Source organism: Schistocerca serialis, chromosome 1 (assembly GCF_023864345.2).
Source record: "Schistocerca serialis cubense isolate TAMUIC-IGC-003099 chromosome 1, iqSchSeri2.2, whole genome shotgun sequence".
In the NCBI taxonomy this organism is placed as follows: Eukaryota; Metazoa; Arthropoda; class Insecta; order Orthoptera; family Acrididae; genus Schistocerca; species Schistocerca serialis.
Window position 1 is genome coordinate 892,059,643 of NC_064638.1, and position 27,231 is coordinate 892,086,873.

The following is a 27,231-nucleotide window of genomic DNA, read 5'->3' on the forward strand; positions in this document are numbered from 1 at the left end:
TATTGGCGCGCCAGAGCTGCCTGCCACTTGTTGCGCCGCTGATAAGGAAGCTGCGACACAACGTCCCCTCGCCGTGCAGAGGGACACCCGTTACCGCTTCCTGTAGACTACACGTGACGCCAGCGGACGCGTAAAACTCTACCTGCCGCAGCCTACACAGATATTCAATGATGCACTGCCAAAATATATTACCTCGTCCTCAAGAAAAGCATCATTCCACACAGTTAACGCAGTCGGGCGAGTTATTTGTTTCTCTTCCTGCTGGTGTGAAAGCGGTGCACTATTCATTGGGTACACTTGCGCGCAAGTGCAGCCGCATCCCGTCGCCGGCACATTACTTCACTTCGACGGTGAAATGAACTGCCAGCAGCATCGTAAAACTCAAAATTTACGTCTGATGCACAACCAAATCGGACCCACCCTGGACAAGCGCCCTGCGATTAGTATTTTTTTTTTTTTTTTTTTTTTTTTTTTTGCGCGTTTACTGTTAGTTTAGTTTTTGTATTTGCGCATAACTTGCGCTCGACCATAATAAATGCAAATGATAGGTTGTAGTTAACTTTTTAACTTCGTTGTTGAAGTAAGAATACAGCGTTTTTTCCAGGTTTCTTTCAGTCGGAATGCTTGAATCACAGCACCTAGAAATGAAGAATTTTCAATTCCTTATAATGAAAATCATGCTGAAGCTGACAGCATATCGCGACGGAAAAATGGATCAATTGCGCTAACTGCGCAAACATGAAACGCCACGTAACTGGAGAGTCGTAAGCCCCGTGTAGCTATTCTACATCTATATCGGTACTCAGCAGGCCACCGTATGGCACATGGCGGAGAGTACTTAGTACCACTACTTGTCATTCCCTGTCATGTTCAATCGCAAATGGAGCGAGGGGAAAAGGACTGTCTATATTCCTCCGTACGAGCCCTATTTCTCTTATCTTGTCTTGCCTTCGCGGTCCTTGCGCGAAATGTACACTGGCGATAGAGCAATCGTTCTGCAACTGGCCACAAATGGCAATTCTCTCATTTCAACTTTCGCAAAAAGAGTGTCGAGGGTTTCCCATTTGCGCCCACGACGCATCTCTCTTGTTGCCGGCCATTAGCACGTAAGAATGTCAAAATTGGCGCATTTGGGGGACTGAGAATCGTCAACAGGTGAGTGTGTGGTGTGCAATGTTCAGCCAGGGAATAGTCGGTGCGATATTCCTTGATGGCACGGTGATTGCCGAACGGTACGTCAAGGTTTCGGAAGATGATTTCATCCCCATTTTATCCAAAGTGACCCTGGTCTCGACAAGATGTGGTTCTCGATCCCCTCGAAACAGGAGTGCGTTTGATGTCCTGGAGGAGCACTTTGGTGATCGCATTCTGGTTCTGAGGTACCCAGAGGCCACTGACATGGGCCTCCACATTCTCCGGATCTGAACGCATGCAACCTCTTTTTGTACGGCTATATTAAAGACAAGGTCTACAGAAATAACCTCAAAACCACTGCTGAGCTAAAAACAGCCATTCAGGTGGTCACCGACAGCATCGATGTTCCGACATTTCAGCGGGTCACACATAATTTCGCTATTCGTTTGCGTCACATAATCGCCAATGATGACAGGCATACAGAACATGTCATAACCTAAATCAGAATATCTGTAGTGACGTCTACATGCTGGATAAAGTGTGTGCACACCGTAGTTTGTAACTAATTTACATTTTTTCATATAGCTCAACATTTGTCACCCTGTATATAGTAAATATGTGACGGTTCGACGATACTACATTCGGCTCTAGTGGTGGACACACACTCGTACGTTAATCTGGCGCTGAACTATAAAGTTATTAGCACACACTGGATGCATTCTTAAGGATCTCCGTGCGATGTGACCTCATGAGAGTGAACGTTTTGGTAGGAGGCATGTCCGTATCAGTAGTGGTGACAGTAACCAAAATAACATCGCCTTTTTTTTTGCTACCGATTACAAGACAAGCACAAACGTAACTTCAGTCGGTGAAAGTACAATTGAACCCTTCTGTTACCAGCGGGAGACGCAAGTTTATTTCACCGAGTTCACAGGGACATCATAGTCGCACATCTGTGTGCTGCTGCGATGCAGTGCTGAAGGCATACCGGTTAATTATTTCAATTGTGCATTATGTGCCTTGTTTCGGCGCTTTTATGTATTTTTTCTATTGGCAACAGATAAGCTAAGTAAGAGTATTTACTGTCATTGTTACATTGTTACAAATCTATAGATTTGTGCACGCATTTATTAACAGGACACTTTTAAATTCGTTTAGCAGTTTTGCCTTATGGTCAATGTGTGTAGAGAATTTCTATTTGTCCCTTTTGTTCATGCTTGTGTCTAATTTTTTTTACTCTATATATTTTATTCGGTGCTGTAATCTTATTTTATTTCCCTTGATCTGATATGAAACGGAAAACTCCAAAAACTCCAGGATTGTTTTTAGTGGTGAATGCTTGCCGTCACCGTCTCTTTACACTTGACCCAGTTGAAAGCTGCCTTACAAGAGCAAGGTGAAAAGAAAGTTTGTCACATTTTCCTCCATTATCACACTTCCACACTATGAAACTCTTTAGTACTGTGATGTCCAAAAGAAGATAAGAAGGACCATTGAGTGACCTACTGTCAATAGCATAACTTTTTCTCCGTTGGTCGAACTGATCTACAGTTCCCATTACAACTCTGTACTCTGCTAAGGATGAAGAGCGGGATATACTGTAGCTGAGGTTGTACCATCTCTATTTTTTCTTGTGATGAATCATATATTTAGGGTGGTGAGCAGTTAACAAAACCGTAACTGGCTTATTAGCTTGCCATTTTATTAGAGATACATACCCTTTTGCACGGATGATGATGTGCTCTTATAAGCAGCTGGAAAACATTATTCTGCAAGGAGCACAAGAAGGAGATGCAAACAACTCATGGCAACAACCAAGCGCCATGTGCACGCTTTTGTTGGTACCTGCAGAGCCTTGTTAATAACAGTTTGTTGCACGCCGACGCTAATACCCTCCACTACTGCAATCTGTCAACCAAGAAGTTATTTTATTTCACCTATTGTTGTACATCATCACTCTTTGCTTCGTCCTATCTTCATTCTCTATTACTGATGGCAACGCCCCACGCCTTTAACTTACGCACTGCAAATATTTGCGTTTGTCACTTGGACCAAACCTATGATACTGCTTTGGTATTCAGCTGCTTATACAAAGGAATTACGTACTGGAATAGTTATTTCTGCCAAAGAGGGCATAGTTCGGATACTACTTAAATATTCAGCTGTTTATACCAAGCAATTACGTACGAAAAACAGTTTTTCCGGCAAATAGGGCAAGTACGTCAGTAACGTACTACTCGGTCTGCCATTGTGCAGAAAAGACGCAATACACAAAAGTCTAATTAGTGGCACGCATGTAGAGCGCCAATATGCGTCACGCAGCCTGTCAAGGCAGTGTCAGTGTTCCTTATCACTCAGCTACTGTGTACTATCGCCTCATCCGCACAACAGTATTCCTCGCTTACAGAGATATTTTCTAGCGAGATAAACAAATCCCACTGCAGAGTGTACATTATCAATGGCATCCACGACACGATTCCAACATTTTTAATAACACTAACCAGACATTTCGAGGAGCAAACGTGGACTCTGACCGTAAGTTATTGGCTACGAACTGCAGTTAAAACGAAATAAATTACAGAAGGATACAAGTTACGAAGATCGAAACTGGATAAGCGAAAGATTAAAATTGAGTAACACACTATGGATCGCAAAAAAGGTTTATTTTGGTAGGCAACTAGATTCGGTCTACAATTTAGACTATCTTCAGGATGCAAGCAGTGCCTTACACAGCAATACATATTAAGAGGGATTTCTGTATAAAAAGATGGTAACATGGTTAAAAACATCTCAAATAAAAGCTAAAATAATAAAATGTTATGCTCACGATGGCGGCTGACGGCGGTGGACGGAGGGACATCCGTTAGAACACGGATGTCAGAAGCTGAATAAGCCAGCCTTACTCGAAAATATAATTATAGGGTGAGCACCGCCCATTACGTAAGGTATGTTACATTAAATGGTGTATCTATTTTTCTTGAAAATTTCGACTATACCATTTAATGTAACATATCTCGCATAATGGGTACCGGTACATAATTGGCTGTAAATAATGTAAGGTTGCCTCTGATGGGCGAGGATTATGGCTTAAAGTATACATTCTCGAATAATGCTCCCATATTCAGCAGCTGACCTCCGTGTTCTTACGGATCTTGCGCCGTCCATCATCAGCCGCCATCATGGATGCAACGTGTTTCGTTATTGCTGTAGCTTTTATTTTCCACGTTACACTCTTTGTGTAGAAATCCCTCTGAATACGTATTACTATTGTATTGCAGTGCTTACGGCCTGAAGGTGGTCTAAATTATAAACCGAAACCGGTTCCCAACCAAAATAAACATCTGTTGCGATGGAGACTATTTTAATGAATTTTAATAATTTACGCAGATCGCCGTTCACTTTCCGTGGAAAGAATGCTTTCTAAAATTTTATAATTGAAAGAAACACTTATTCTTGGGAACTTCAAGGAGAAGAATGCATTATAAATACGAGGGTTGGAACTTTAATAGTGGCAACTATTTATTTACAGCTCGTACAAAATAGATAAGGGTTTCAAAGTTTTACTGACCTTCAAAGCAGTCACCAGCATTGGGTATAACCAGTTGCCAGCGATGTGGAAGTATTAGGATACTCTTAGCTGTGCCAGTTGTGTTGACAGTTCGAGCGGCGCGGTCTATTGCCCGCGACGAATTTGTAGCAGTTCTGAAGGGGATGCCGTGAAGTGTTTCCTTCAGTTTAGAAATAGAGTTAAACTTACGAGGGCTTAAGCCGGGGGGAGTGCAGTAGGTGGTATAGCACTTAGCAGCCCCATCAGTCAAACAAATCAGCAACAGCTTGACAGTACGTGCTTGAGCATTGTACTGCAAAATGATGGTCAGGTCCTGCAGGAAGTGTCATCACTTCTGTCTCTATGCTGTTAATTTTTGGAACACAACCTAGCTTCCATCAACTATTCCCGCAATAGAAAACTGCTCATCTTAATTTTGACACCTTCTTAGAAAAATCTCTTTGCAGCAACTGAAGTATTTCAGTCGAATCAGTAGATCACCATACCTCACGTCTCAAGCTAGGCTAGTTTCACTTAAAAGAATATCTCAATTACTATTAACTAGTTAACACATGGACAAAGACATCTCAATAACTTACACTATACTTTGCCTAAATGAAATCCAAATACAATTTTGTAAGCCTCTGATCAAACGGTATCATTTGAAGTATATCGTGATAACATTGTTTGATTTTTATTTTGCCTTATTACTTGCAATGTTCCTATGTTTTTGGCCTTTCCACCTTTTTAACCCGATTAAAACAGTATATTACGAACACAAAGCCCATGCGACCAGAACCAGTATTTTGTGACTGATTCCCTCTGTCATCTGGATACATTGAATTACCTGCATTCTTGAACCGTAAGACACTTCGTAATTCTGACGCAGTTGTCTGACACCACGGGAGTGACGTCACTACCCACTGGGATAAAAACAGCAGCCTCAGGTGAAAGGTAGTAGCACTTGTGCGGGTGGTTGTGCTGAGAGTCTTTGTGGACGCTTTGGCGACGACAAATGTATGTATGGTTCTACGGTTGTGATGCACTGTTTTTGCCGAGGACTGACCCATGGAGGTACCAAAACATTATAGTGCATCGATCTTATGTTGTTAGTTGCGTAGTACAACCATAGGCCAAGCATATTCGAAGTTTTTATTTGTCATTTAAAAAGTTAAAAGATCACCTCTAACAAACCATTTAAAGCGTGTAATTGCAACCCTGGACGACAAACGACTACAGGAATAAGTGAGAGTTGTGGATGTGGGAGTCTACGTTATTAGTGAGGCCTCAAATGAATGTCATTCAAAAAACACACAATATGCAGATCTCAGGTGTTGTCTAGTTAAATAAAAAAAAGAGATATTAACAGCTACAGATGAGCTTTGCTAGTTGGGCAGCAAAATAACAGACGATGCCCTAATAAAATGCTGAATGGCAACCGCAAAACAATCGTTTCTTAATGCATTTGCCAATAATGTAGCCTTGCAAGGAAGTGAAATGTGGACGATAAACAGTATGGACAAAAAGAGAGTAGACACTGTCGAATGTGCTGCTAGAGAAGAATGCTCAAGGTTAAATGGGTAGATCGAATAGCTGATGAAGAGAGAGACACTGAACAGAATCGGCGAGAAAATAAATCAATAGTAGAGCTTGTCTAAAAGAAAGCCTAGTTGATACCACGGATCCCGAGGCATCGAGGAATAGTCAATTTGGTAATGGAGGGGAAAGGTGTGTATGGGGGCGGAGGGGAGGGGGGGGGGCAGAGAGAAGAGAGGTTTACAAATTGTAGATGGACACCAGGACTTGAGCATACTAAGCAGATGGTATGGTCGCAATAGTTATGCAGAGATGAAGAGGCTTGCACAGGATAGACAACCGTGGAGAGCTGCATAAAACCAGTCTCCCAAATGCAGACCACAGCAACAAAAACCCAACAAGGAAACGCACGGTCCCAAGTTACTAAAAAAACTCATTCGTATTGACGCGTTAATTTTTCTGTGTAATAGCCTAGTGTAAATTCGCAGTATGAATATTTAGAATTTTTAAGTGTTCAGTAACACAATATCACACTTCCTAGCAGTCTGATTGTGACCATGCATCATGAAGAAACGCATGGTCCTACATTCACGGTCTAGTAAGTACTGCGAGGCAGCATCGCATGTACCGCTGCATTAAAATGAATGGACGTCTCTTCAAACCGTTGTGACATTTTGAAATGGCAGAATTAATGTCATACAAACGAATTTATCTATTGTATGAAAGACATAAAAGTTTATACTAAGTTTATTGAGAAATAACTTAATAGCTGACGGCGGTTTACCATATTAATTGTAGAGTTTTACAAAAAGGAAGAAGGATGAAATGGTTTCGTTGCGTAGAGATGGGGGTCAAGCTAAAATTGGACAGCGACTGTGAAGAAAATCGGCCTTGGCCTTTTCAAAGGAATTATCCCGACATTCGTCTTAACCTTTTTTTTTTTTGAACCACTGAAGGCTTGAATCTGGATCGATCGGATGACGCGGGTTTCAACCCCAATTGTCCCGATTATTATTTGGACAACAATTCTTATACTGAATTAAATTCTATAAAGACGGTGGGAGTCTAACTTGGAGGGTAGCAGGCGCCTTTATTGAATATGAAAAGGCTTCTGGTCGAGTATATAATGTGCTTTATTTCTTTAGTATCGTACACCTCTTAACGTCGCGCGGGCATGAAAATACACTGATCAGCCAGAACATTACGACCACCCTCCTACTATCGATATAATCCCGCCCCGGTGATAGCAGCGTCACGTGACGAAGAATGATTGCTAGTCACCGCTCGACTGCTACGGTCGCAGGTTCGAATCCTGCCTCTGGCATGGATGTATGTGATGTCCTTAGGTTAGTTAGGTTTAAGTAGTTCTAAGTCTAGGGGACTGATGACCTCAGATGTTAAGTCCCATAGTGCTCAGAGCCATTTGAACCATTTGATTGCTAGTCAGCCACATGCACGATGCACGTAGTATCAGTGAGCGTGCTATCTGTGGGTAGAATGGGGAGGGAAAGCACGCGCTCAGTCTGAGCTTGATCGAGGGCAGATTGTGATGGGACGGAGGCTCGGCACGACCATTTCGGAACTGCTCAACTTGTCGGGTGTTCGAGGAGAGTTGTGGTCAGTGTCTTCGACACGTGGCGAAACCAAGGTGAAACCACAACCAGAGGTCGTGGCAATGGGCGGCCACAACTCGTTACGGATGTCCGACGTTGTAGGTTGGCCGACTGGAAAAACGGGCCAGGCGGCAAACTGTGGCAGAAGTAACATGGCGGAACTAACATCAGACAGTAATGCTAGACTGCGCTTGAACGCAACGACATCGGTAACTACGACTGAAATGGGCACGTGACCATCGGCGCTGGACGTTGGCGCAGTGAAAGAGCGTTGCATGGTCTGCTGAATCCCGATACCTTCTTCATCATGCCGCCGGGAGGGCGCGCATCCTTCGTCTTCCAGGGGAACAGCTCCTTAACACATATACAGCGGGACGGAGAGAAGCTGGCGGCGGCTATATTATGCTCTGGGACACATTTACGTGTGTATCGACAGGTCCAGTGGAGCTCGTGCAAGGCACCATTACGGCCAAGGAGTACGGTACACTGGTTGCAGGCCACTTATACCCCTTTATGAAGATCATGTTTCCAGACGGTAGTAACATTTTTCAAGGACATAATGCGCCATGTCGCACGGCCACGAGTGTGATGGAGTGGTTCGAGGAACACAGTGGCGAGTTCCAGATCTGAATCCGATCGAACACATGTTGGATGTGATCGAATGTGGCATCAGAGCTCATCGACCCCTCCCCGAAATTTACGGGAATTAGGTGACGTGTGTGTATCGGCCTACGGAAGTCTCACTGCTGCCATGCCACGACGCGTCGCCGATTTTATGCGTGCCAAAGATAGACGCATCGGCTATTAGGTAGGTGGTCATAATATTGTGACTGATTAGTGCATACCAGTATTACAGATCGGCAAAGTATGAGCGCAATCCGATTTCCCCAATCCTTACAGTACAACAATGCTACCTGCCCAGGGTGCGCACTGTTGCACATTGACAAACACACACACACACACACACACACACACACACACACACACACACACAAAGAGACAGAGAGTGATTAACGGTTGCTCTTTAGCCAGCAGACAAGTTCATAAACGATACTCATTAATCCTAGAACGGCTCACAGAACTGTCTTTTGCGTTCTTCTGTCAAAATATAGTCTTTTACTTAAGTTCGTCACCTATTAAATCGACAAATCTAAATTACAGTTATTTTCGTCATTCAAGAATCAATCTTTAATAGTCATAATGCAGTCCTAAACTATTACTGATTTCGTAACAACAGTTGCGCAGTCGCGGTACTACAATCCAAGAAAAATTACGGCAAAGCAGGCAGGAGTCTTACTTATGAATGACCTTCACGGAAAGAAAGAAGCTTTCCAAAGCACTTCATAGAAATACCTAAATTTAAATAAAAGTCCATGTACAGAACAATTAACAAAATGTTCATGAAAGAGAGCGAAAGCGAGAAGCGATTACGCTGAACAACTGATCTGGTATTGCTGTATCCATAGTGTTTCATAACAACTGTGAAAAATTAAAATATATAAATTATTTAAATTACATTTAGTAAGAATCACATTGTACGTAATAATAATATATGTATCATTAATCCACGATAATAAGTATGTGTGCAGCAATATCGCGTAACACGAGGCACAATATTTGCAGGGTGTACGGATGCGAATAAACTGAGACCCGTTGCGGGGAACACCTGATTACTGCTCGCTACACGGTTCGGATAAAAGTGGGATCACGAGAATGATGTCACGTTCTGGAGGGAGCTTGCATGAGTTGCGGGAAACAGAGCCCCGTGAGGGGCACAGCGCGAGATCTTACATCAAGACGTGGTAGGCCGCTTTATGTACAAGACAACCACTGCCGTATACTTCGTACCACTAAACGCTAAATACACAAAAGTGTGTATTACAGAGCAAAGAATGTGTGTGGTATATAATGACAGGTATCGCATCTGGGAACCAGTAACATGTGTCGCGGAGAACCATAACATGAGACTGGGGTTTCCTAAGCAAACATACTTCGGGCTGATACCCGGATTCAGATGATAGTTTTAATTTAAAATTGGATTAATTTGAGACTTTAGTCAGTACTTTATATAGGTAGAATTTATTGTGTTATGTAGTAAATGTAATTTTTCTTCTCTTCTTCTCGTTTATATGGTTTTCGGAGCAGTTGTAGTCGCTGATCTTCGAACCACTGAAAATATGGATAAAAGAAGTATTAGTGTCAGTGATGTTGAGAAAGAGTTGAAATCATTCCGAACAAAGCTCCGGGGCCCCGTGGAATCCCTGTCAGATTCTACACTGAATTTGCGGCTGGGTGTATTTCTTGATTTCCGAAAAGCATTTGACCAACTACCACACCTGCGCTTATTGTCAAAAGTACAGTCATTTGGGTATCAAGTGAAATTTGTGACTTGAGGACTTTTTGGTAGGTAGGACGCAGCATGTCAGGATAGAGAGTCATCGTCAAATGTAAAGTAATTTCAGGTATGCCCCGGGGAAGTGTGTTGGGATCCTTGCTGCTCATGTTGCATATTAATGATCTTGCCGACAATATCAATAATAATCTCAGACCTTTGCAGATGATCCAACAATGACGTACTGTCTGAAAGAAGTTGCGTAAATATTAAGTCAGATTTTGGTAAGATTTCAAAGTGGTGCAAAGTTTGGGGACTTACTTTAAATGTTGAAAAACGTAAAATTGTGCACTTCTCAAAACGAAGAAATGTAGTTTACTGTGACGATAATATCAATGAGTCACATCTGGAATTGGCCAACTCATACAAATAGCTGGCTGGAACACTTTGTAGGAATATGAAATGGAATGATCACATAGGCTCAGTCGTTCGTAAAGCAGTTCACAAACTACAGTTTACTGGTAGCAGTTGGGAAGAGCAACCAGTCAACAACTGAGACGAAATCACTCGTGCGACCGGTTCTAGAATGTTGCTCAAGTGTGTGGAACCCGTACCATATGGGACTCTGGCGCTGAGCACTATGCAACTTAACTTCTGAGGTCATCAGTCCCATACAGGACTAACACAGGATATTGAACATAAACAAAGAAGGCAGCATACTGACCCGGCAGATTCTTGAAGCTAGACGCAAACTATCCCGAGAAAGTCCACTAACAAAGTTTCAAAAAGTCTTTAAATGATGACTCTAGGAATATGTTATAACCCCCTACGTATCGTACACATGGGGATCGCGAGGATAAGATTATTGCAAGTACAGAGGCATTCAAACATTCTCCCTGTGGTCCATACGTGAAACCCTAATAAGTGGTACAATGGGACGTATCCTCCGCCATGCACTTCACGCTGGTTTGCAGAGTACAGATGAAGAAATAAATAAATATCCAGACAAATGTGTTTGTCCCACACGGTCCGCGTGGCCGCACAAAGTAAACTGAGCTGTTGTGTGCTCCTTCCAAGCAGACTGCCTTATAACGGATGCTTGCAGTTTCTCGCACTTGCCGCCGTACAGCGGCGGTGACAGGGAAGAAGGAGCCCAGTTCCCTGGCCTGGGAGGCGGGATGCTGCGTGGGAACACGGACTGCCGCCCACGCGGCCGCCAGACAAAACACTCATTAACATTCCCGCACGTGAACAAAGCGCGCACGCTACAACAACCAAAACGGGCTTCATTCACATTCCACTCGTCGATCTAACGGCAACTGCTTACACCACGCGAGTCGCATGCTCCTGCAAGCTCAAACAGCTGGTCGACAGCCATGAAGTGCAAATGGAGCTCCCAGTGAGCCGCTATAGGTACTTAGTCCCTACGTTTACCAGTCTTCTAATCTGATTTAAAATAGTTGGTACTGACAGCTAGCGGGATGAACTGCCCCGGTCTCCAATACACTGTCCCTGTCAATTCTCAAGCAGAAACTCTTCAAGAAAAAACGTAACGCAAGCCCTAATTAAAACTAAAAACAGATTTCTGGCATGCTTCAAGACACAACAGAGATCTATACAATACGTGAATTTCAGAATGTGTACGTCATGTCAGGTCTTACACTTCATTGACGGTCTTGGTTATGAGATAGAACAATACCATAATCACAATCAAGTGCGCCATCTATTAAAGAAACCAAACGGCATCACCGTTGAGTTAAACCATCGTACAAATGGTTCAAATGGCTCTGAGCACTATGGGACTTAACATCTGTGGTCATCAGTCCCCTAGAACTTAGAACTACTTAAACCTAACTAACCTAAGGACATCATACACATCCATGCCCGAGGCAGGATTCGAACCTGCGACCGTAGCGGCACGCGGTTCCAGACTGAAGCGCCTAGAACCGCACGGTCACACCGGCCGGCCGCCGTACATGGGTTGTAGACGACGAGAATGGTAACCCTATCGGAGACGAGGAAGAAGCTGTTGCAACGTGAAAACAGTACTATGAAAAGTTGTATTCTGGTGCTAACAACAGCACGGGAAGTCAAACAGTTGAGAAACTTACAACGGAACCTATACTCTTACGCACGCTATTCAACACCTGAAGAACTCTAAATCCCTTGGTCTAGATAGTGTATCTGGTGAGATGATCAAGGAATGAGGCAGGAAGGTGCCGCATTCAATGTGCACAAGAATATGAGCAACTGGGGAGTGGCTGTCGTATTTTCTGGCGCTCTTGTCTTGGATGTTTATGTCTGGAAGTTCTTACGCGAGCAGCGCAGACCAGGGCAGAAAGGAGCAGAGTGTTCGATGGTGCGCAATAATGTTCCAGTGTGCGAATGCACAAGTCAGCAGAGATGGAAAACGAGGAACGCCATCCAAACGCAGGGGGCACGAACGAACCGTTTCCTTTGATGTACCGACACTGCGCGGTACTTGGTCGTTGGTTGCGCAGAGCGGCGCAGTTTGACGTCCAGACTGGACGCGATGCGTCAAACCCCTTTCCTTGAATCTGGGAGGCACTGTCGGGGCTTAGGCAACTTTGTGAGTCATTTGACGTTCTTAGCTGAGAAAGAGAGGTTGTCATTGGAAAAGTTTGTGCCGGTTTGTTAAGGAGTTATTCTGACTTTTCGTACTGCGCTGATACATTTGTGTTTGGTAAATTATTAGTGCAATGTGTTTCTTATAGTCGGAAATTTAATACTGTTTTTATTTTTCTATCATTTATGGATATAACAAATTTACGAGAAGGTCATTGTTTCTTGCAATTAGCGAAGATAATGTTGTCGACAATATATTTCTCACAGCTGTTTGGTTTCATTGCGGGGTACGTGCGGTGTCCTGTGTGCGGACAGCATATGAAGTTGACCACGCTGCTGCATCTCGGACCAGGTACCTGTATGTACATGCGGTGTTGTCAGCGGGATAAGATGGGGCGATCCATTCGTCAGGGTTCCTGGTTCCAGAATTCTAGTTTGACCAGTAGTGAGATCGTTTTAATAAAGAATTGTTTTGTTATCAGCCGATATCGATTTCTGTGCGCAAGAGACCGAACTTAGAGACCGTTGTGTTTTAGATTGGTGTTCTTTTTGCCGGGAAGTTTTCTCTGAATATATTAGGGGAACTTGGGAAGGAGGGGGGGGGGGGGGGGGTTGTAGTGGAAATAGACGAGTCTCAGTTTGGGAAAATGATATTTTGGAGAGGTGGTCCTCGTGTGAGTGCTGCTGTGTCAGAGGCTGCGTTTTCAGACGTTTTTCGGGTTGTTGAGTGTAGAACGAAGCAGGTATTAGTGGATTTGACTGAGGAGGGTACAACTGGAGTTTCTGATGCTTCTTTTGATACAGTGATCTAGGGAAACACGGGTTCAACCTTTAATGGCGAATCACAATAGTCAGTTTCAGGATTACACTAATGGTGCTTATACGAATATAACAGAGAGGTATTGGGGAGAGTTGTGCTGTTATATGGAGCGGGTGGAGCTGCTCTTCCATGCTGTAGTCACATGTAGATGAGTACCTCTGGAAGAAGATTGTACGGGATAATTTTTGTCAATTTCGTAGTTTTCTGAAAGCTGTAGGGAAAATGTGTAGGACGAGGGTTTTTAGATGAATACGTTTTGGAGGCTGTTCGGTGGTGTTGTCTGGTTGGGGAGCGGGAGGCGTTTAGTAGTTTTTAGGTTTTTGAAGCATTAGATTTTTTGTTGTATTTTAGATTGAGTATTGTGTTTAGTGGGAATGCTGGGGTCTTTTTGTTTTGTAGGTGTGGGTGTTACTTGAGAGAGAGAGAGAGAGAGAGAGAGAGAGAGAGAGAGAGAGAGAGAGAGACCAGATTTGGATTTGGTGGCTCTGGTTAGTATTCTTTTGTAGTTTTATTTCTTTTTATTCTAGTATGTATGTTATGTGTATTTATGTTTACAGTTGTTTGTGTGTAAGGAAATTAGTAATTATGCAAGTTTAATGAATTTCGGGGTTTTTCTTATTAGTTTTTTGTAATTGTCGTCGGCAGATGCCGTGGATATTGGTTTAATATCGCTGATGCCGTTAAAATCTATAGTATTGGGTTCTGATTTGTGTGCTGGTTTCTTGGAATCAAGGGATTCGTTTGAGCTATATAGCTCAAATGAAATTTGCGGTACTGGTTTTCGAGCTGTGCGTGGGTTTTTGGTACTGAAGATTTCCTTTGAACTGTAGAGATCTAGTGTAGTTTACGATGCCCATGGTTTTCTTTTTCACGTGGTTGCGCTGGATGTTGGGACGCTTGAAATAGGAGTGACAGCCATCTTAATGACATCACAGGTCATAGCTGATGAGATGGTCCTGCAATTTTCGGTTCTGCCCAGTTCGCCAGCGACTGCGTTGCGAGCTTCTTGTAGTCAGAGGCATCTGAGGTTTCTAGGCCGTGGATCCGACACAGCAGCGTCGAACTGTCGACGCAAGAGTGGTCCACGTCCGTTACAGTGGTCCAGCATACTGCCAACACTAGGCAGTCCGAACAGGGTAGTAATCAATCAGTGCTGTAGCTACTCGACATGCCCCAGTCCCTGCTCACTGGAGTGTAACGTCCATCTTAAATTCATTTATTTTATATACTCGTCACTGCATATCTTTCATGAGCCAGAATGTCAATGCATAATCAACCTATTTCGTTACCCGCACATTGATATTGCGCCCTTTGATGTCCACGAACCAACGATGACACTTTATTTCGTTTCCATATGATGACTGTCCTACCCCGATGAACCATGGACCTTGCCGTTGGTGGGGAGACTTGCGTGCCTCAGCGATACAGATGGCCGTACCGTAGGTGCAACCACAACGGAGGGGTATCTGTTGACAGGCCAGACAAACGTGTTGTTCCTGAAGTGGGGCCACAGCCTTTTAAGTACTTGCAGGGGCAACAGTCTGGATGACTGACTGATCTGGCCTTGCAACACTAACCAAAACGGCCTTGCTGTGCTGGTACTGCGAACGGCTGAAAGCAAGGGGAAACTACAGCCGTAATTTTTCACGAGGACATGCAGCTTTACTGTATGGTTACATGATGATGGCGTCCTCTTGGGTAAAATGTTCCGGAGGTAAAATAGTCCCCCATTCGGATCTCCGGGCGGGGACTACTCAAGAGGACGTCGTTATCACGAGAAAGAAAACTGGCGTTCTACGGATCGGAGCGTGGAATGTCAGATCCCTTAATCGGGCAGGTAGGTTAGAAAATTTAAAGAGGGAAATGGATAGATTGAAGTTAGATATAGTGGGAATTAGTGAATTTCGGTGGCAGGAGGAACAAGACTTCTGGTCAGGTGACTACAGGGTTATAAACACAAAATCAAATAGGGGTAATGCAGGAGTAGGTTTAATAATGAATAGGAAATTAGGAATGCGGGTAAGCTACTACAAACAGCATAGTGAACGCATTATTGTGGCCAAGATAGACACAAAGCCCATGCCTACTACAGTAGTACAAGTTTATATGCCAACTACCTCTGCAGATGATGAAGAAATTTATGAAATGTATGATGAGATAAAAGAAATTATTCAGGTAGTGAAGGGAGCCGAAAATTTAATAGTAATGGGTGACTGGAATTCGATAGTAGGAAAAGGGAGAGAAGGAAACATAGTGGGTGAATATGGATTGAGGGGAGGGAAATGAAAGAGGAAGCCGTCTGGCAGTAGGAGGAGGAGGAGATTAGTGTTTAACGTCCCGTCGACAACGAGGTCATTAGAGACGGAGCGCAAGCTCGGGTGAGGGAAGGATGGGGAAGGAAATCGGCCGTGCCCTTTCAAAGGAACCATCCCGGCATTTGCCTGAAGCGATTTAGGGAAATCACGGAAAACCTAAATCAGGATGGCCGGAGACGGGATTGAACCGTCGTCCTCCCGAATGCGAGTCCAGTGTGCTAACCACTGCGCCACCTCGCTCGGTACCCGTCTGGTAGAATTTTGCACAGAGCATAACTTAATCATAGCTAACACTTGGTTCAAGAATTATAAAAAAAGGTTGTATACCTGGAAGAATCCTGGAGATACTAAAAGGTATCAGATACACTCCTGGAAATTGAAATAAGAACACCGTGAATTCATTGTCCCAGGAAGGGGAAACTTTATTGACACATTCCTGGGGTCAGATACATCACATGATCACACTGACAGAACCACAGGCACATAGACACAGGCAACAGAGCATGCACAATGTCGGCACTAGTACAGTGTTTATCCACCTTTCGCAGCAATGCAGGCTGCTATTCTCCCATGGAACGATCGTAGAGATGCTGGATGTAGTCCTGTGGAACGGCTTGCCATGCCATTTCCACCTGGCGCCTCAGTTGGACCAGCGTTCGTGCTGGACGTGCAGACCGCGTGAGACGACGCTTCATCCAGTCCCAAACATGCTCAATGGGGGACAGATCCGGAGATCTTGCTGGCCAGGGTAGTTGACTTACACCTTCTAGAGCACGTTGGGTGGCACGGGATACATGCGGACGTGCATTGTCCTGTTGGAACAGCAAGTTCCCTTGCCGGTCTAGGAATGGTAGAACGATGGGTTCGATGACGGTTTGGATGTACCGTGCACTATTCAGTGTCCCCTCGACGATCACCAGTGGTGTACGGCCAGTGTAGGAGATCGCTCCCCACACCATGATGCCGGATGTTGGCCCTGTGTGCCTCGGTCGTATGCAGTCCTGATTGTGGCGCTCACCTGCACGGCGCCAAACACGCATACGACCATCATTGGCACCAAGGCAGAAGCGACTCTCATTGCTGAAGACGACACGTCTCCATTCGTCCCTCCATTCACGCCTGTTGCGACACCACTGGAGGCGGGCTGCACGATGTTGGGGCGTGAGCGGAAGACGGCCTAACGGTGTGCGGGACCGTAGCCCAGCTTCATGGAGACGGTTGCGAATGGTCCTCGCCGATAGCCCAGGAGCAACAGTGTCCCTAATTTGCTGGGAAGTGGCGGTGCGGTCCCCTACGGCACTGCGTAGGATCCTACGGTCTTGGCGTGCATCCGTGCGTCGCTGCGGTCCGGTCCCAGGTCGACGGGCACGTGCACCTTCCGCCGACCACTGGCGACAACATCGATGTACTGTGGAGACCTCACGCCCCACGTGTTGAGCAATTCGGCGGTACGTCCACCCGGCCTCCCGCATGCCCACTATACGCCCTCGCTCAAAGTCCCTCAACTGCACATACGGTTCACGTCCACGCTGTCGCGGCATGCTACCAGTGTTAAAGACTGCGATGGAGCTCCGTATGCCACGGCAAACTGGCTGACACTGACGGCGGCGGTGCACAAATGCTGCGCAGCTAGCGCCATTCGACGGCCAACACCGCGGTTCCTGGTGTGTCCGCTGTGCCGTGCGTGTGATCATTGCTTGTAGAGCCCTCTCGCAGTGTCCGGAGCAAGTATGGTGGGTCTGACACACCGGTGTCAATGTGTTCTTTTTTCCATTTCCAGGAGTGTAGATTATATAATGGTAAGACAGAGATTTATGAACCAGGTTTTAAATTGTAAGACATTTCCAGGGGCAGATGTGGATTCTGACCACAATCTATTGGTTATGAACTGCAAATTGAAACTGAAGAAACTGCAAAAAGGTGGGAATTTAAGGAGATGGGACCTGGATAAACTGAAAGAACGAGAGGTTGTAGAGAGCATAAGGGAGCAATTGACAGGAATGGGGGAAAGAAATACAGTAGAAGAAGAATGGGTAGCTTTGGGGGATGAAATAGTGAAGGCAGCAGAGGATCAAGTAGGTAAAAAGACGAGGGCTAGTAGAAATCCTTGGGTAACAGAAGAAATATTGAATTTAATTGATGAAAGGAGAAAATATAAAAACGCAGTAAATGAATCAGGCAAAAGGGAATACAAACGTCTCAAAAATGAGATCGACAGGAAGTGCAAAATGGCTAAGCAGGCATGGCTAGAGGACAAATGTAAGGATGTAGAGGCTTATCTCACTAGGGGTAAGATAGATACTGCCTACAGGAAAATTAAAGAGACCTTTGGAGAAAAGAGAACCACTTGTATGAATATCAAGAGCTCAGATGGAAACCCAGTTCTAAGCAAAGAAGGGAAAGCAGAAAAGTGGAAGGAGTATATAGAGGGTCTATACAAGGGTGATGTACTTGAGGAAAATGTTATGGAAATGGAAGAGGATGTAGGTGAAGATGAAATGGGAGATACGATACTGGGTGAAGAGTTTGACAGAGCACTGAATGACCTGAGTCGAGACAAGGCCCCGGGAGTAGACAACATTCCATTAGAACTACTGACGGCCTTGGGAGAGCCAGTCCTGACAAATCTCTACCATCTGATGAGCAAAATGTACGAGACAGGCGAAATACCCTCAGACTTCAAGAAGAATATAATAATTCCAATCCCAAAGAAAGCAGGTGTTCACAGATGTGAAAATTACCGAACTATCAGTTTAATAAGTCACAGCTGCAAAATACTAACGCGAATTCTTTTTACAGACGAATGGAAAAACTGGTAGAAGCCGACTTCGGGGAAGATCAGTTTGGATTCCGTAGAAATGTTGGAACACATGAGGCAATACTGACCCTACGACTTATCTTAGAAGAAAGATTAAGGAAAGGCAAACCTACATTTCTATCATTTGTAGACTTAGAGAAAGCTTTTGACAATGCTGACTGGAATACTCTCTTTCAAAATCTAAAGGTGGCAGGGGTAAAATACAGGGAGCGAAAGGCTATTTACAATTTGTACAGAAACCAGATGGCAGTTATAAGAGTCGAGGGGCATGAAAGGGAAGCAGCGGTTGGGAAGGGAGTGAGACAGGGTTGTAGCCTGTCCCCGATGTTATTCAATCTGTATATTGAGCAAGCAGTACAGGAAACAAAAGAAAAATTCGGAGTAGGTATTAAAGTCTATGGAGAAGAAATAAAAACGTTGAGGTTCGCCGATGACATTGTAATTCTGTCAGCCGATGACATTGTAATTCTGTCAGAGACGGCAAAGGACTTGGAAGAGCAGTTGAACGGAATGGACAGTGTCTTGAAAGGAGGATATAAGATTAACATCAACAAGAGTAAAACGAGGATAATGGAATGTAGTCGAATTAAGTCGGGTGATGCTGAGGGAATTAGATTAGGAAATGAGACACTTAACGTAGTAAAGGAGTTTTGCTATTTGGGGAGCAAAATAACTGATGATGGTCGAAGTAGAGAGGATATAAAATGTAGACTGGCAATGGCACGGAAAGCATATCTGAAGAAGAGAAATTTGTTAACATCGAGTATAGGTCTTAGTGTCAGAAAGTCGTTTCTGAAAGTATTTGTATGGAGTGTAGCCATGTATGGCAGTGAAACATGGACGATAAATAGTTTAGACAAGAAGAGAATAGAAGCTTTCGAAATGTGGTGCTACAGAAGAATGCTGAAGATTAGATGGGTAGATCACATAACTAATGAATAGGTATTGAATAGAATTGGGAGGAAGAGGAGTTTGTGGCACAACTTGACAAGAAGAAGGGACCGGTTGGTAGGACATGTTCTGAAGCATCGAGGGATCACAAATTTAGCATTGGAGGGCAGTGTGGAGGGTAAAAATCGTAGAGGGAGACCAAGAGATGAATACACTAAGCAGATTTAGAAGGATGTAGGCTGCAGTAGGTACTGGGAGATGAAGCTTGCGCAGGATAGAGTAGCATGGAGAGCTGCATCAAACCAGTCTCAGGACTGAAGACAACAACAAAAATGATGACTGTCTTAGTGTGGCGTAGAACTGATCTTTCCAATCTTATAAGTGAGGGTGGTGTTCAGTCTATGCTTGACACCCTCTCCCCAAGCCATCTGGCTCATTGTTACATAGGTCCTCCGAGCATGGGGTCACTAGGTTCATTGCGTGTTACTACAATGTTTAAGTGGAGAACGTCCGACCGATATCTGTCGATAGCTGCCTACAAATGTTAAGCGTATGAAGAGGAACTAGCAACTAATGTTTACAGCTGCCAGAAACTGCTTACAGGCGATACATTTACTAAAGGATAATTGTAACTAAACACAAAAGTACTTGGTGAAAAAACAGTCAGTTTACAATTAACAAACATGGAAGTTATAAAATGTGTGCATCAACAGATTCGAGTCCAGACGAGATTGACAGCACGATCGGCAGTTAAACAGCGGAACCAGTCACGACTATCAACCAGCACAAAATATCGATGTTGGGTGGACTGCACTGAATTACAATTTTTCCATGCAAATGAAGCCTCACTGAGGATCAAGAAAAATTTAAGTGCCAATTATTGGGCACGGAAACCTAGAGCAAAACGAGGACATCTTCCTAGTAGGCACCTTTCACAATGAGACTGCTTACGCCCCCCCGTCTTGTGCAGCAATCGTTGAATGTGCAACGGTATTTCGCATTACAGGGTGACAGAGTTACTTTTAGGTCTTCTCGACAAATGTTCTCAGAACCACTATTATTGCATTTCAGAAACATATGCAGAGCCACAATTTTAGACGTGTTATTCTACGGGTAACATCAGCTCTAAGAAGGACATTTACTTTTTAATGGTGTAAGAACAGTTTTCACACAAAGATTCAGGTGAAGAAGCTACAATATGCTTCTGTGTGTTTCTAACTGCCCGCACACGAACTGTAGCAAAGAGATTGACGACACGTTCCTAAATGGCAGCTTTTGCCATCGACAGGTGACGTAGCTAAATACAGATAAATCGGCACGTTTTCAGTGCGCTGACAATGGCCTGGTAACTCGAAAAATGTTTGCAGTGCGTGAGGAAGACTGTGCACGTCGCTAAATCATAATGCGGCCAAGACAGGCATAAAGGCTATCACCAAGGCGCTTCTCGCTCACGCAGTTCATTTTAATCGGTCGCTGTGAAGTATACTGCTGCGGGATGGAAACTAATGGAGGTAAGTGTGTATGTTTCATCCTACTGAATGGGAGATTCCCAATTCTTAAAGATCACCTCAAAGTGAAGACCTTTGTTCACTGTATCACCTTATCTCCAGATACAAAGGCATTGCATGTCACAATGAAATGTCGTCCGCCCGAAGACTAGTTTGAACGCTACAGGCCTTTACTAGTCATGGTGCTGGTGGTGGGATCCGGCATTCCTACGACCTTTCAAACTGCGGTACCCAACAAGTTCTAGGGAGACCTATAGTTTAACGTGGATTCTAAATCACAGCGCAGCCTGATATTTGTCATAATCACAAATCATTGCCAGAAATGGGAAGAAAAACTCGGGGCGGCTAAAAATTGAAACCCACACTTTATTTATAGTTTGCAACTTACCCACTGTGTGGATAACATTCCTGACGGTGAAGACGGCTTCTTGCTTACATACAAAACACTAACGTGTCTAATACTGTCCCGTAATAACTTTGATAGGAATGATATCAGTGACAACAGTTGCATTTGGTTGTTTTCTGAGTTGCTGATTTTGCTCATAACACGGCTTTGAATGCACATTCAAAATTTGTCTAGATAGCACTGTAATTTTGTCACACAATGACTCCATTGCGACAGAGGTGCCAACAAAAAAGTTTCAAAATTTATCAGTTTTACATATTTTTATTTCATGCTGCAGGTAACAGTTGTTACGAAGAGTCGACAGTATTTTTCGTAATCTGTCAGCCGGATTTTTACTGACTGATCAAGTGCCTCGTCGTGCGAGCGACTATGCTCACAAAACTGTTCTGTTACCATAGCCAAGATTTCCGGTAGAAACACACACACACACACACACACACACGTTATCGCGGTGAATTCTTATTTCATGAAATCATTGTGTTCAATATTTTACGCGACATATACCTTGCTGGTCTCCCATCGAACAGTATGGATTTTTCACACAATTCTTGCGCAAAAATCTCAGGTACCATACTTCATACATCCTCAAAAAATCTGTAGATGAGACAATATGATTATTAAAAGGAAGAACTGTTCGTAAACCGCAATGATGCAGTATTCTTTCCCAATATACGATACGGTGTAACTGATATGATACTACGCATTAGTCGGTCTTCCACCTATTTCCATTCAATCAGTTCCGAAACGCTGCCACTACGCGAAATGATAACAACTTCGGATGACTCAAGAAAACTGCCACAAATTCATGTGCAGGATTCCCAGTTGCTGTGAACTGCATTTCCGCCTTTGGCAATTGTTGAGCGACTAACGGAATTTTAACATAACAATGCTACAATACAATACCCATTTCTTGCAAAATCTCTGAACCCGACAAAGTAGCTGTGGCTGCTTCTCGTTTTAACTGCATTAGTTCTATCAACAAAATCCAAAATTACCTTTCGTCACAGAAATGCTGTGACCCATTTCGCACACCTGCGTTCATCGATTGGTGGTAAACAAAATGAAACAGATCCAGATGAAATGCATCTTCAGCAACGAATATGCTAGCCGAAATGTTCTCAGACTTCATGCAATTTTCTTTCAGATGCTACTGTAAAGCAAACGCCTAACCAAATACTGATAAGTAGATTTTACACGGGTACAGATATTAAGCACATGTGCGCAAGACAAAAACGAGCACTTCTGATTTGTCTAATGTAATGACATTTTGTGGAAAGTTCAGTTTTTTATGGAACCACAAGCCAAACATCACTATCAAGGCAAATCAACGACAATGCAAACACAAAGCTCTTAAAACCCACCAAATTTCAACATATAAAACCTCCTTGTTTGGGAAACATTTACTTTCTTGAACAAGAAACAGCTATTTGTAGTAAACTCATGAATATGAGGAATGTCATTTAACAGCTTTGAAATTTTCTACATGATTACTTACTTCTGATTCAGGTACTGTAGAGTCCAGTCAACAATTTCTCCGACAATTTCATCTTCACGCAGAAAATATCCAGCAACTCTAACGGGCAACTGGTCATCTGGATTCACGGTAGCCGCGAAATCATCGAAGAACTTTTTGTAAACAGACAGATAATCGTCGGTGTCTGCCATGGCATAACACTAAAGAACCAGAACAAAGTTTCGACGGCAAGACAGATATTTCAAAGCCTGCACTTGAGGTAATGATGTACAGAAAGTGACGAATCTCAAAGCTGCAGCATTGCTAATACTTGACAGTATTGCTTGCTTCACAACAAGAACCACACACAACACCTCACTGACGCATCGTTTTGCTCAAACTGGTGTTATACTCTGAGTGTTTATACCACTACTCATACAGCCAACCTTACGTAAGACGCGGGTCTGAATCGTACTAGATAGTCACGTTTCGCGCAAGCTAGTACTTTCTCACGCTAAACACTGGAAAAGTTTGCAGCGTACTTATTTTGGCTATTCACGCATATATTTCATGATGAAATCGCTATATCAGCAGTTTCCAGTGATTTTACCAACTTGTTTGCTTTTGCCAGTTGGTACTCCTGCTGGGAGTTGTTCTTTCAAATGTTTCGTGCTGTGCTGGATTTGATGCATGTGAATGTGTTTTTGTTTGTTATTGAATGACACAGGCACAACAGATGCCAGCAATGGTGTTATGATCGAGATTAGGATTTTGTAAATGCATACATTATGTATCTGGGATACGAATGAAATTTAACGCAAGGTGTGCGCTGGTAAAATATGCGTAAGTGCTTCCCACATACAGTTTGCCAAGCAATGGTAAAAGAAATGAATTAGATAGGTTTTAATAATTTATTTGTTCGCTAAAATTATTTAGTGGAAGCTAATTTTTTCCACGTGGACAACATGAACCCTTTCACACTATAATAATGAGCGACAGTCAGTTTAACCATTGGTTTAACGTAAATTTCACGATATCACACACAATGTTCTTTCTGGTTCTTTGAAAGCTTTTGGATCATTAAGTTCTTTCGCTTTATGTGCTAAGTACGTGTCTTTGTACTCATTCTGCATCCATTCTGGAAGAGGTTTATTCCAGTCTTCTGGAGGTGCATCCCTTTTCTCCCAAATGTCGTTGTCGATATGTGCCTTCAAGCGTTCATATCGGCGCTTCTTCTCGCTTTTTATTAACTCATCCTGCAAGAATAAATGAAACCAACAATTTCGGCATTTTCTTCTGTTTGAAATTAAGACACAAACACGTAGTACTAAGTGTATCCTTAATTTATTATTATTAAATTCTCAAAATGGGGTGTTACTGAAGTACTGCCACTCTTATTACACTTTGCAAATGACAAAATCTGGTACAACAAAATGCACCCACGTCCAAGCTGTGTGCAGATGTACTTCCTGATGTGCACTGATAAGGGGGCAAGTGAGTTTCATTCGATTCAGTGTGTGTCCAGTAACCTGTAACTGCCTTGCTTTCATTTCTTAGTGTTTAATGCATGAACACAGTTAATTGTATCAGCAACGCACCAATTTTTGATCTGAGAAGAGATAGTGGCCATAATTTCATGATAAACCAGTTTCCTATTAGGATCCAACATATCATTTTGGTGTCAAGACGCTAAATTATGTTATATATATATGCTGATGACAATGAGCACTTAAAGACAATGACAGAGAAGGTCTAGATGTATGTCGAGTTATAATGCAAATTAAAAATCTGTCTTTCACCAAAGTAGAAATCACAACAGTACGAACAAGGAAGCTATGTACAATTTCTTGGCTGTCACTTAACAAATATCATATCTGAATTCCTTTTACTGTAAATGAGTTGTTAAGGTTTTAATGGCTTGAACAGCAGTCTCAATTTTCAGCAACACAAGTATAACTTAGGGTACATTCTAACTTCAAGTGTCCGCAGATGACATGGGAGAGTAAAATGCATGAGGTTCTTATTTGCCAGGCAAATATGGTCTTCTACATAATGAGACTTCTAAAGGAAAGTGTGAAGCAAGATAAAGTGTGCCTTAGCCCTTTTCTGGACTATTCCTGGTCAGTGTGGAACCTGTATCAATCACATCTAATTTTAGACCTTGAAGGGGTTCAAAGAATAACAGTAAAATGTCCCCGAAAATTTTTAAGTTTCAGTAGTGGCACTGCTAAGGTAAAGAACTTGAGATCAGGCTTATTACAAAATTTGAGGAAATGTCTTGCTGACCAGATATGAAAGGTTAGTTGCATACCACTTTCTCAAAATTGAGGCTGTGCAACACCGTAAAATAAATGTCAACCTGCAGCAAGTCAGTGGGCACATTTTACTGTATACGTAAAAGAAGAAAAATTAGTTTTTACTGTTGTGTTGACAATGTGGCCATTAGAGGCAGAGCACATGCTTGAACTGAGGAAGAATGGGGAATGTAATTGGCTGTATCTTTTTGAAGGACCCATTCTGGCATTTGCCTTAAGTGATTAAGGAGAGCAGCCCCCTACCAAATATACTACACACACACACACACACACACACACACAGACACCTGAAAATAAAGTGAAGAACATGTATTATAATTTTGCATAAATTCAGCCTTATATTCAGGTGGAAACCCAAAAGCTTTTCATCTGCAGTATGTGTTAGGAAGGAAACATCAACATTTATACATGCAGCTTACTACAAAAGTTATTTCTGTAATTTGTTCCTTTGGAAGATTTTGAGTTTGTTTTGCATTCCTTAATTACAACATAGCAAGTTCAACTTACATTTTGCAAGTTAGTGTTCTTACAGGAATTTAAATTATGCCTGTGGTTGGTGGGCATAGCAACAAGACAATATGGTATGAACATTTATTTTTGGCTGGCAGTTTCAATTAGGACTTCTTTTTAAATTACAAACGAAATACACAATTCTGTGTTATTTGCAGCGTCATTAGCTCACTATTATTCACAATAAATTATACAGACACACCAGAGTTTCACCAAATATAAGTAAAATTGACGACTATATGCCACCCCCCCCCCCCAAAAAAATAAAGCATTTGGTTTTGATTACAGATGAGGCCTTTTGTAAAAGGTTATGTAAGCACCTGTTTCGCGTGTTTGTTCTGCCTACAGGTTGAACTTCTAAATTGGTGATATTAATTTTGAATTTACCTAAAGGTTTATTTATGCTAAACGGTATTACTTACGCATGCTTTAACATTTTTGCTGTCTCTCCAGCGGACACAGTTTTCGTAATCGTGTTTCCACTGAGAACAGTCAACGAATTTTCCGAAAACGAAATATTGATGAAATCTTGCTTTAAAGCTGGCACAGTCGCTATATTCATCATCATAAATTTCACATGGACGTATCTGAAAAGCAAAGTGTTCTGGAAATTACATTTGATTTTGAAACAATCATATTAACAATATAGGTTATGGCAATAGTACCATCCATGCATCTTTGGGACTGTCTGCTTCATCAGCCTTCTCCATTCGCACAGGTTTCTCGTACTGCCTGTGGGATGAAATATTTATTTAAAAGGGCATTATTCCGTATTCGAAAATTTCGCGAATATCAGAGATTAACTTACATTCAGAATTGATTAGGTATCGTTATGCGAGTCTTTACGAGAGTTCGACCGTACTGACATCAATTACGCAAAAAGGTTGTTCAGATAATATAATTGGCGTCGTATATAGAGTATTACAAACTATTTTACAAATAAAGCAATTTTAATGCAGTGTTTGTAATATTTTTTAAAAAATGTACATAGTCACCAAAATACTTCTCTGATTGGTCACAGGTATATTCTGTGATCTTACAAAAGCATTAGACTCTATAAACCATGCCCTGTTGCTTTTCAAACTCAACAGGTATGGAATAAGGGATTGGTTTGAATCATATCTCTTGCAGAGGAAACAAAAGCTAGGAATCAAATCAAATGGAGTGGAAAAACTATGTCACAAGGTGTTCCTCAAGGCTCAATCCTTGGACCCATTTTATTCCTGTTCTATGTAAATGACTTGCCTCTCAATATAAATACTCATTTAACTTAGTTTGCAGATGATACTTCTGCCCAAAATGAAAACTCTGACAATATACCACAGAGTGTCATGAATACGTTAAGCAACCTGGAAACATGGTTCAGTCAAAATGGCTTAAGGCTAAACATTTCAAAAACCCACATGATGAGTTTTAAAACCAAACATTCAAAAACTGAAGAAATCTG

At 42.7% G+C, this 27,231-nt stretch overlaps 2 protein-coding genes across 2 annotated transcripts in view; both read right to left on the bottom strand.

Annotated features, from left to right (window-relative positions):
• LOC126411401 (uncharacterized) overlaps nucleotides 1–23,330 on the bottom strand; it is a 1,067,733-nt gene extending 1,044,403 nt beyond the window's left edge. Inside the window, 1 exon segment of the mRNA XM_050081361.1 lies at nucleotides 23,002–23,330. Within this exon segment, the coding sequence (XP_049937318.1) occupies nucleotides 23,002–23,171 (170 nt within the window). The 5' untranslated portion in view covers nucleotides 23,172–23,330.
• A 526-nt stretch (nucleotides 23,331–23,856) lies between these two features.
• Nucleotides 23,857–26,652, bottom strand: LOC126458473 (UPF0545 protein C22orf39 homolog). Its single transcript, XM_050095560.1, has 4 exons — nucleotides 26,593–26,652; nucleotides 26,450–26,516; nucleotides 26,207–26,371; nucleotides 23,857–24,215 (listed from the first exon to the last, which is right to left on the bottom strand). Coding segments are annotated over exons 1-4 (462 nt in total). The 5' UTR covers nucleotides 26,595–26,652; the 3' UTR covers nucleotides 23,857–23,987.
• Nucleotides 26,653–27,231: the final 579 nt, after the last annotated feature.